Here is an 11,686-nt window from a genome sequence, read left to right as displayed (position 1 = left end):
GCATGTTTTAATGCCAAGCAAATATTTATTCTAGGTGCAAAGAGAATACATGGGATGTTCTATATTTCACAGCATAAGCATCACTGAACTCAAGAAAGAAGGTGAAAAGTAGCAGTTAAGGAATACTCTAGTATATTTGACTATTTGGTAAGCTTCCCCACTCAGCTCTACCACTACATCTCAAGCTTGATTCACAATATCTCTGCCGGTGTGTGGATTTGTACCAAACTGTGTGCTAGGTAGAGGTGTGCATTAATAACTACATGAGACAACAAAATAGTTTCAGGTAAATCTTAACAGGCTTTGCTCTCAGTTCTCAGCTTTTGTCTTCTTTTTATAAATAAAACAGACTAAATGTCTGAGAAGAAGGAAGAGAGGTTTGAGCATTCGTTCTGATGTGTCAAACATAAGGGGAAAACATTTTCACAAACACACAGTTTAGTACCTTTTTGATACAAAATGTTTGACATCTACAGCACTTTCCATCCCGTAGGACCTAGAAACTTCTTTAGATCACTAATGACAAAAATAAATCCATTCAGAGGACATCAGAATAATGTGCATAACAACTTACTTTCAAAATGTAAGAGTCTCATGATGGAATTATTTTTAACTTTCAAAAATATTTGTAAGAAAATATTATTTTACATACATATATTACATAGTGAATAAACTTTGTTCTGTACAAAATTTCAGGACTGGGAACAATAGCTAAACATTTATTCATGGTCTAGGTGATCTTAAGTCTGTCTTATCCTATTCAGGATAGCAGATATACAGAGAAGCTCTCCTTCATTCTGTTTAGGAATACATCAGTTACAATCTTAACCAGTTAATGGTGGCTGAACAGAGAAATAGCCACAGGTTAACCTTATCACAGTTCAGCTATGGATAGTTCTCATGCTTCTTGAGCAACATTGCGTGTTTGTTTAACGATCACAGTAACTGGAGTATGACCCAACTGCATATTGAGGAAAGATTTCATCAGTACAAAAGCCTGAGCTACAACATTCTAAAGGAGCTTTATGTTTTAACAAATTCTCCGTAGGAGCCAAGAATTCCACATCCTAAAATTCAAGCATAGAAAGTATTAAGGGAAAAGGTACAATGCGTTTTAAGTGTGTAACCCCATAAGTTGATCCTCCCCCCAATAACGAACAAAATTTTTCTAAGAGGGTGGAGGGGGCAAAAACAAAAGAAACTCTTCTCTGCATTGTCCACTTAAGAGTCACAACAATGGAAGTCTATTTGGCGCTTAAGTTCCTTTCATACACATGAAAGCTGCTTCATATAGTCTTAATTACTCCAAAATTAGGTATCTGCTTATTTATGATTGACTGGTTTCTCGCCCTAATCTTAAAAAACAGAGATTGTAAAGTAGAATTATGCTGCAAGCAGTGAAGTAAACAACTGCAGGGAAAACAGAGTCATTTTAATACACTGCTTAATTACACTGCGTGTTTACTCTAAAATATTGATTTCCACTATTTAAATGAACTCTCGCTCATCCTCAAGTTAGCTTCGTAGCTATTGTGTTTTAAAGGGCAGGGAAGTTTATATTAACAGTCCAGAGGAAAATATACACTGAACAGATTAAGAATCCATGATGATCTGGTATTACCTGGCATTGGAGACTAGGGAAAAAGTGATCCAGTTCAAAAAGAGTTGCTACTTTGGTAGGTAATATTAGATACATGTAGCACCTTGCCCTGCTGCAAATGCATTCATTGATGGGAGTACAGTACTTGAGTAACCTCCATGAGATGGATCACACAAGGAGAACGACTACTCCCTCTTTCCTTCTCTAGTGACATCGCTCAGCAAAGTACCAGGAAAACACAACAAACACAAAGCACAACCTTGAAGTTACTCTTCACTAAGGAATTATTTGTAGTGGGAGAACACCGAGAATTTCCCCAGCTTTGAATTTTCAATAACTTCCCAGTCAGGGAATGTATTTCCTTCCCCTCTATACTGGTCTTCTCTCCCCCCACCCCCCACACACAATCACTTGCTGTTACAGCACTGTTTACCATGGTGCAAAGACATTGTGCAACTTCTCCTGACCCCTACCACTAGGAATTTTACCAGTTAATCACTAGCCCACATATTCCAGGCAGTGGGATTCAAGACATGCTTTATTCCCTGTGATTAAGTGTTTAAGCAACCAAATCAAAGTGCTATTTGTACTATAGCCTTAAAACAAGACTGACGCAGTGCTGATACTGGCTAAAGGCTCCCACCTCTGGTGGGGCTTGGCCAAAATGCTAGACCACCCCTGCTAGGGTTAATTTATCCCTAGCTCACCCAAACACACTAAAAACACATGAAAAAGCTGCTTATAGGGCCCAATCCTGCACCACAGAAGTCAATGGGGACTTTGCAATGGACTTCAGTGGGAGCAGGATCAAGCCCCCTAATGAATGCTGATGCAGTTAAGCCGGTGATAGAGAGAGCCCCCAAAAGGTTTCAGTGCATTACAATGCATAGACAGCAATCCTGATCACAGCAAACCTCCACTTCGGGTCATTTCCCACCCCCATCAGGACAACTTAGCCCACTGTACATAAAAGGAAGCCACACACAAACAGGCAGGCAGGGATTCCCCCAGCCAGTCTGCAAGTTACTTTAATTAAGATGACACTGTGCATGTCAAACCCTATTTCACAAAGTTAACCGTGATTTATCTCTTAAATCCTTTGAGGACTGGGGGTTGGGTGTGAAGCCACAAAGGTCTGGCACCAACAGACTAAGGTAAATAGCTTGCTGTAATACTAACAGGAACCACAAGATAACTACATGGAGAGGAGACAAGGGAAGGGGGTGGGGGAAAATGAATTTCCCAGCTAGGCCGGTCAATCATGCACTTGAGAGCTACAGGGCCCTATCCTACAAGGTGCTGGCTCCTTCTTAATGGTGCCGAATGCCCTCATCTCCCACTGAACTCAATAGAAACTGAAAGCACTCAGCACCATGTAAGATCCATACCTGCCAGCAGCCAAGGGACTGATGGTTTGGGGATGAAGGTAATACACGGGGGTGGTGGAATCTCCCCGAGTTTTATCCTCTACAAATAAGTCAGAGATTTACCAAGCACTGAAGGAGTTAAGTACTAAAGCGCAGACACTTAATCAGCTTTCCCCCTTCCTTTCACATGTGATTGGAATGAAGCTGCACTGAAGCAGCCCAAAGGGCTTATAACAGCTCAATTTCGCAGCCTTCAGTTTTAATCCCCATCACCCAGCCTAAGCAGCATGATGGTGCTGATGCTGCTACTCAGCAGCAGTCTGGGCACCTGGATCATCCTCCTCCTCTTCCTCCTCTGCAGCTTGCAGATGGCTGGAGAGCTCCTGGATCACAGCAGCCCTACCGATCTGGTCATTCCTCCTCTTCTCCATGATCAGATCCTCCAGGCTCTGGAATTCCAGCGTGTGGCTGCGTTTGTCCCCCAGCCGGATCTGCAACCGGTAGGGCTGCTTGCCTATGCGGAGCTCCCCGCCAATTTTAAACTCCCGTTTGCCATAACGGCACCAGGCAGCAAAGCACTCAGAGTTCCTCCAGCTCAGCTCCCGATCCTTACAGCCCACCTGCTCCAGGGCATTCCGCACCACAGTGGCCGGGCTCAGGGGCTTGTAACGGTACAAATAGTTGGCAATGCGACCTCTCCTGCCCTGGCTGGCATCGGTTAGGAAGCTGTTCACCACCTCCAGCCGATGCAGGTGCACTACCTGAAAATCCCCAACATACACTGCCCAGTGTGGGTACTGGGCCTGGCACACAAACTCCACCAGGTCGCCTGGTTTACATCTGTTCAGCAGGTTCTCTGGGGTGTAAGTGCTCAACTGCCCCCCACCTCCTCCATCCCTCTCATCTGGTGCGGTATCATCCCCAGCGAAGGTCTTCTGGTAGATACACTCATCCCGATAATAAACCGAACACTCCACCTCCTGCAACCGAGGGTCATAGGGCTGCGGTGCGGGGTGCTCGCCTCCCATATCCTGAGCCACTGAGTCCTGCTGCTGCTGCTCCAGCTCGTCGTCGTCATTGGAAAAGATGTAGGACACCCCGATCCTGGGACCCTCGTCTCTGTCCATGCCTGTCGGGTCGGCCGTGGGAACTTCCTTGTAGTTTAAGTGGGTCAGTTTCTCCACCTGGTTCCCCATGCCCACTGCAACCATAAGCAATATGCAGCCATCAGCAACAGGCACAGCAGTAGGCGAGCGGGCAAGGAGGAAGGAGACAGGGCTGTACCACCTCCCCCAAACTTTACTGCCCTGGCGGGGATCTTCTCAGTGCAGTGGCAGAACCAGTAAGGTCTTTCCCCCGCTTTGGTGACGCCTGTGTCTCCCTGGCCATCGCTCTGAGAGCAAAAGGGGGACACACACTCTGCTCCCTCGGGAGCGAGGAGGCTGGGTGTAAGCGCAGATCCCTTTGCTTCGTGCACTGGCGGGGCGGGTTGCAAAGGCGGCAGAGCCCGGCGGCCCCCGGGAACACGCTGCAGTTCCGCTTGCTAAGCGTAGAGGGGGCACGAGGCGAAGGGGATCAGGGCCACCGGCCGATCGGATTCGTGCGGTCCCTCGCAGAGACAAAGGCAGGGGACAGCGCGGCGGCACCCCCCGGGGCCGGGTTAGTGGCAAAGGAGGCGCGAGCCGGACTTCGCGGGCAGCCCCAGGCTGCTGCGGCAGGGAGCGGGGCTAGCAGGGGCACGCACAGGAGGGGGCGAGGGGGAGCAGGGCCACCTGTTAGCGGGAGCGGCACTAGCAAGGGAGGGTGTGACTCGCATTTCCACCTGTTGGCCGGGCGGGAGGGGGCCAGGCCGGGGCGGTGCAATCCCACCTGTTGGAGGCTGCCGGGAGCTGCTCCGCCAGGACCCGGGGGGAAGCGGGGGCAATGCTTGGCTTTGCAGCCCCAACCCGGCTCAGACCCCGCGTTGCGGGAGGGGCTGCCACCACTCACCCTCCTCCTCCAGCCGCAGCCCGGCCAGGTGCGCCTGCCCGCACCTGATCCACCCCCCGCCGGCTCCTCCTCCTCTTCCACCTGGGCGCCCGGAAACTTACCGTGCGGAGAAGGGCTCGGCTGCTCCCCGGGCGCGGGGCTAGGGCCAGCTGGCTGGGACGGCAGCCGCCTCGCTCCTAGCGCTGGGCGAGGCGTGGCGCCGGCTCATGTCTCCTTCCCCCCTTCCCACTCTCACCTGGCCGCCGCCCCCAGCGCACAGGCCAGCCGCAGGCTGCGCTTCCCTCCAGCCGGGCTGAGCAACAAGCGCTGGAGCCGGAGCGATGGGGGGGGGGGGAAGGAATTCTAGATCCGGCTGTGGACTCCCCGGCGAGAGCTCAGCCCCCAGCATTTAAAGAGACCGCTCGCCTTTTCCCTTTGCCCTCCCGCTCCCATGCACACCCCGCTGTGCCCGGGCCCTGGGATCTGGGCTCCCCCGGCCGCCGACTCGTGACCGGCCGCCGGCTGGCCGCCGTGCAGGGGCTGGATCCGGTGGCTGGGACTCGCTGGGGCTGCTGGTGGGTTTTGGAACAAGCTGTGTCTTTAAGGGCGAGGCGCCACCGAACAACCTGCCCGCGTGGGGGAAACTCACTGGGATCTGGAGTTTGCCTGGGACGACCAAACTCGCAGCAGCCGGACATTGATTTACCCTTCTTCCCTATCCTCGTTCACAGGAAATCCCAGTGCGGCTGGCAGGATCCCTGGCACCTTAATAAGAAAAAGCTCCTGCTGCTGCAGCCCCTCTAGCTGATCTGTTATTCTTCAGATTAATATTGATCAGCCTTTTACCAGTGGGGCTTAGCTGTAATGGTGATAAATACCTCTGGTTGCAATGGGCTATAGATTGCTGTTTGGAAGGGAGCCCTGCCTGTTTCGTGGCTCCTGTATGTATTCTCAGGAATGTCTCTACGGAGTGTGAGATACTTCGGTGTCAGACCACACATGCACTGCTTCTGTTTTGACACAGCCCAAAATAATAACAGTTGTGAAAGAAACAAAATAGAAAACCTCTGCTCTCCTGGGCTGACCTGATTTGTTAGATTCCACCGCTAAGCGTGCATATTTCTTATTATTATATTTACTTTCAAAAGACAGGACTCCTTTTTCTATTTCAGTGCAGGGCATTATTGGTCTTTCCTTCTAGACAGAAATGATCAGTGCTGGTGGGAATATTCCTTTTAGTTCCTTGTTGAAGGAAGTAATACAAGATTCTGCTTTCTTATTAGGTGGGGGGTTTATTTTTAAGACTTGCTGGTAAATCTAATACAGAACTTTTAGAGGAAATATTTGGGAACTGAGAGTAGAGCTTTATTGTCTTGTCATTTTCAAATCCAGATATTCAGCTCAGGTTTTGAGCATAAGCTGAACCAAAATGGCCCTGCTGCATTACTACAGTGATGGGCACTGTATAAGAACCTGAATAGAATAGTATCAGGGGGTAGCCGTGTTAGTCTGTATCCACAAAAACAACAAGGAGTCCGGTGGCACCTTAAAGACTAACAGATTTATTCGGGCATAAGCTTTTGTGGATAAAAAAAACCCACTTCTTTAGATGCATCTGAAGAAGTGAGGTTTTTTTACCCACAAAAGCTTATGCCCAAATAAATCTGTTAGTCTTTAAGGTGCCACCGGACTCCTTGTTGTTTTTCTGAATAGAATAGTTTCCTTCAAATGGCTTACATCTCTGATTTCAAATACACAACTGATGTTGGGTAAGATTAGCTGCTTCTCCAGGGCAGCTTACATGTGAGATGAGAATTGCGTTCTTCATAGAACCTTCTGGAGTTGTGTGTATCTGTGTTGGGGAAACTTGCTAAATCCAGGAAGGAGGGAGATGACCATGGATAAGCTCTCTGGGTCAGGGACCAGGGGTTTGTTCTGTTTGTACAACCCCTAGCACAATGTTCCCAGGTCTATGAGTGGGGCCTCTAGGCACTATGGTAATACAAATACTACAATGAAAAAGCGGGATCCTAGTAAAAGGGCTCTGACCCAAAGAGAGAAAACACTTTCTTCCATTCTGATCATGAAACTATTAGCCGGCATCCAGCCAGTTGTAACTTGCTTAACTAGCACTTACGTAGAAATTCATTTTTGGTGATTGGCAGTACCATTTTAAGGGCCTTATGTCCACCTGGATCAGGGTTTATCATCTGAATCAGCTTCAGTTCATGTGTGGTTGTACTTGTGCAGATGTACAAAACTCATTGCTGTTCACCTCGTACCTTTATCCAGCTCTGCGCTCATCTCCTCCTACCTGGCTCAGCAACTCACACCAACACTTGTTAGTTTTCTTCAGCCTTCAGCACCTTGTCAGCTGTTTTTTTTCTTCCCTTTGATCCCTTTGCTGCAAGGTTGTTTCCTTTCTGAGCATGCACCCAGAATCCATAGTCTTGCTGCATCTGATATTTTATAGAAGAAAGGCAGAGAATCCTAGATGGATTGTAAAAAAATATTAATATGGGAGCATCGTTATTGTAGTAAAGGCATCCCCTGTGGGTTACAGATCCAGGTGACAGGAAAAAAGTGGATTGATAGTGGAGCATGATTAGTGTTATTGACACCAGGTGTGCATGGTGCTTCAGAAACATAGAAGATAAGGGCCAGATCCTCAAAGATATTTAGGTGCCTAACTCTCATTGATTTCAATGATCGTTAGGCTCCTAAAAACCTTTGAGGATCTGAGCCAAGGTGCTATCTCCCTAAAGAAACTTACAATCTGATTCAGAGAGCTAACCTAGCTAGTGAAGACATCAGACCACGAAGGAAGCTGAGAGTGTTGCACTGGGGAGATAATTGGTGTGAGTGTGCGTGTGAGTACACTTGGCTGCAGTAAATTTCTGACATCTCATTAGAGGACGGGAGGCCTGAAGAAGAGTCGGTAAGTTGGGTGGAAAGGAAAGGGGGTTCAGAACATGTTTGGAATAAAGCTATGGGTTATTGAGTTAGGGTGACAGGGAGAAGATCCAAACTACAAAAGGAACTGGAAAGACTGCTTAGACACATGTCAGTCACTGGATAAATTTCCTTGTGGTGATGTACACATATGAGAGGCTTTACACCTTCGAACATAACAAGATATTCTTTCCTGAACATCTGGAGTCTATTAAATACACATTCTCATAAAAACAAGTCTGAGGTTTATATGTACTAATTCCTATTTTCTCCTTTATTACAACGTATCCCTGTCTGTACATTTTAATAGTATATTCATCCCTTTATGTATTTCCATTTTACAATTTTTTTTTACCTTATTTCATTCCTAATGAAATAATTGATTTCTCTTTGAATGGCTGCAGGACACAATTCTGGCAAAAATAATTTATCTATGGATATACAAGACATTAATGTAGCCAGAAATAAACACTGAAAATCTGTTTTAAAGAAACCCAGCAGAAACTGAAAACCAGAATCCCTAATTATTTGTAATAATTAGGACTTCATCATAGATCTCAAAGCACTTTACAAAGAAGGGTAAGTTTCCCTATCTCCATTTTATAGGTTGAGATCCTGAGGCCCAAAGAGGTTAATTGACTTGCCCAAGGTCAAACACCAAATCTGGGCCACAACTGGAAACAAAACCTAGTTTTTCTGCCTACCAGCCCTGTGCCTTGTCCACTGCTTTGCTGGTGAGCATGAACAGTTTGCCATCTCCAACCTTACACACACATTTCCTGCATTTCTTTGAAACTAGAGTTTAAAAATGTAAATCTTGCTTTGGATCCAGATTTAAAGTTCCTCCCAAAGTTCAGGTCTATTTGGATTTGGGGATCTGGTCTCACATTAATATTTATTAATTATGATTATTTTAAGGAGATGCATTTTAAGGCGAGATATCACTTCCATTCATATCCCTTCAGTTCTTTTCTTGAAGGCCAGAATGTCAGGCCATGACTAGACATCGGCCATCATAGCTGTGTGAATTGGGTGTGAAGAAGTGTGACATGTGACTGACATAGCTTTGCTGCCAAAAGCCCGGGTGCAAACAATTTTACCAGCAAAAGTGCAGTTTTGCTGGTATAATCTGTGTCCACACTAGGAGCACTTTGCTGGTATAGTATACTGGTGTATCCAGACCAGCAAAATGCTCCTAGTGTAGACATGGCCCCAGAGCGGCAAGAGGGTCCATAAATTCGTTGGTTTTTGCAGGTGTCCCTCTGGCCAATGGCTATCACTGCATGGAGTTATTTAGCAGGTTTTAGTTCTCTTTTCCAGTAGAGCTCTGTGAGGACTGACATTAATTATGCTCCAGTGGGCACATGAACATCCTGACTGTACCTCCTCCATTCATCAGGCGTGCTTCCAAACCACCACCGTCACAGAATTAGAGGCAGCAGGCTTTTGGATGTAAGAGCCCAATCCAATGCCTGCTGAAGTCAATGGGAGCCCTTCCTTTGACTTCAGTGGGAGTTAGATTGGGCTCTTAAAGTGGTCGACGCGTGAGCAGAGAGAGATGGTGCTGCACTGTTCTTCCATGATTCCAAGGAGTAACACCAGATCCTCAAAGGTATTTAGGCTCCGAACTCCCATTGGATGTTAGGTGTGTTATATACTTTTGAGGATCTGGCCCAGTTCTCGCCAATGGCACGGCATGGGAGTAGGGCTTTTGGGGAAAAAGCGGTGCGGGGGCGAGGCTTTGGGGGAAGGGGTGGTGCAAGGGCGTGGGGAAAAGGAACAGTGCGTGGGAGGGGGGCATGGTTCAGGTGCCCTTGGCTCCCCCTCCCCCCTTTTAGAAAGCTTCCATCGCTCCTGACCCAAGGTGCTGACAATCCATGGTGAGTGTGGAAACCAGTAGGCTATAGGGTGTGAGAGCAGTGGGGGGCACCACCAGGATCTGATCGGGTAAGCAGCCTCTGGAAATGCCTACTGGCTCAGGCCCCACAGGTGAGATAGGTGAGGGAACACCTGGTTTGAGCTGCCCCATGAGTTAGGCACCAACCAGCTCAGCGGTGTCAGGGCTTAGGCAGCATTATGCATGACCACTGGCAGAATTTTAGGTGCCTAGGGGACTTAATTGGTGGAAATTTAACAGGCTTTTAGGGATAGGTAGCAGCTGACTAGGGTTTTGAGGAGCTACATTTCGGATCTAGTGGCTAATGTGGCAGTTAGATGCCTAAATCCCTTTGTTGGTCTAGCCATAGGCACTTATCTGAGTATTTTGGTGCCTAAATACCTTTAAAAATCTGGCCCCTTGTGCTTCACCCAGCACAGCGTAAGCCACCATGCTGTTGCAGGGACGATCTGAAAGGGAAAGGCGATACAGATCATAGAAGTCAAAAACAGTCCAAATGGAGCCTCTAATTGCCATGTCTATCACATCAGCGAACATCAATTTTTCTGAAGGTCCTGCTGGAAGCGTAAGACTCTGCTAACTACTTTTGACATTATAATTTGTGACTATATGGGATCTGGGTGGGCAAAATAAATTGCTGAGATTGCCGAAGCCACAAAGTTTTTGACTGAAGCATCCAAGTTGTATCTCAGCTGCTTCACTGGATATATATATATATATATTTTAATCGGAGCATTGCCACAAATGAAAATGAAGCAATTCAAATACAGGGTGTAGCAGAGGTCTGGGCACTTAGGAATGTGGGCTCCCTCCATAGTGTATAATCCCACCTGAATCACCTCATTGCGTAGTCAAGGTGAGATAGCTGTGCTCTCTAGCAGCTGCAGGGGATTCAATACAGACCCAGCAATCAAAGCACCACTGCACCCAGACTGGGGCCAAAGAGAAAATATTCAGCAAAGGAATATTTCAGCCGTCTTGTCTCTCATTTCCTTCTTGCAAATTAAACATGAAATATTAAAGCAATTAAATATGAACTAAACTTTAGCTTATTAATGAATCCTTACAACATGCCTGGGAGGTAAATCAGCCAGTGTCATTATCCTTATTTTAAATATGGGGAAACTAAGGTACACAGTGGTGAAGTGACCTGCCCGGCGATCGAAAGGGTTTCAGTGGCAGAGACAGGAATAGAACATAGTTCCTGTACTCATCTTGTACTCTTAGCTCTGGAAAATACTTCTCCATTTTCAGATTAGGATCTTAAAGTGCTTTTCAAGCTGGGGGTTTGAGTTCATTTCCTTTCTCTGTCACAGACTTCCTGGGCAAGTCACTTAGGCCCAGATCCTCAAAGGTATATAGGCACCTAACTCTCAAGGGCCTTAGTCTCTCAGAGACTCTAGATCCACAAAGGTACCTAGGTGCCTTACTGCCTATTTAGGTGCCTACGTCCAATATTTAGGCACCACTGACATGCTCAAAAGCACTTCCCAGCCCTGTAGGCGCTTAGTCCCCAAGGCACCTGACTTTCTGCCGGTGGTCATGCACAAAGCTGCCTCAGCCCTCATGCCACCCCACAGGTGATGAGCTGCGTGGAGCCCCCGCTCACGCTGCAGCAGAATTATCAAATGAAGCGTTCCCCGCCTATCTCCCCAGCAGGGCCAGACCCAGTACACACACTGGATCAGACCTTGCACAAAAGGCAGCTGGGACAAGCAGGTTGGGAATTTGTTTTTCAGGCTGAGGTGTGTGTGTCCCCAGAATAGGCCAGTGGTTGGGACACTCATCTAGGAGACCCTGCTTCAGAGCCTGCTGTCACCTCCCAGCCCCAACTACTAGGCTATTGGTGGGCTCTGATTAGTCCTTCCTGTTGAAGCTGTTCCAGTTTGTACCAATAACTAA

The 11,686-nt window shown here is 47.4% G+C and overlaps 1 protein-coding gene across 1 annotated transcript; it reads right to left on the bottom strand.

Annotated features, from left to right (window-relative positions):
- Positions 1-3,272: 3,272 nt before the first annotated feature.
- LRATD2 (LRAT domain containing 2) lies at positions 3,273-4,163 on the bottom strand. Its single transcript, XM_065400089.1, has one exon. It carries the CDS (start codon positions 4,161-4,163, stop codon positions 3,273-3,275), a length of 891 nt encoding a protein of 296 aa, XP_065256161.1.
- Positions 4,164-11,686: the final 7,523 nt, after the last annotated feature.

Source organism: Emys orbicularis, chromosome 2 (assembly GCF_028017835.1).
Source record: "Emys orbicularis isolate rEmyOrb1 chromosome 2, rEmyOrb1.hap1, whole genome shotgun sequence".
Taxonomy (NCBI): domain Eukaryota; kingdom Metazoa; phylum Chordata; order Testudines; family Emydidae; genus Emys; species Emys orbicularis.
This window is presented reverse-complemented; position numbering and strand designations above follow the sequence as displayed.

Excerpts from the sequence above, each read along its gene's own strand:
- LRATD2 (XM_065400089.1), bottom strand. The coding sequence starts at position 4,163 with ATGGGGAACCAGGTGGAGAAACTGACCCACTTAAACTACAAGGAAGTT.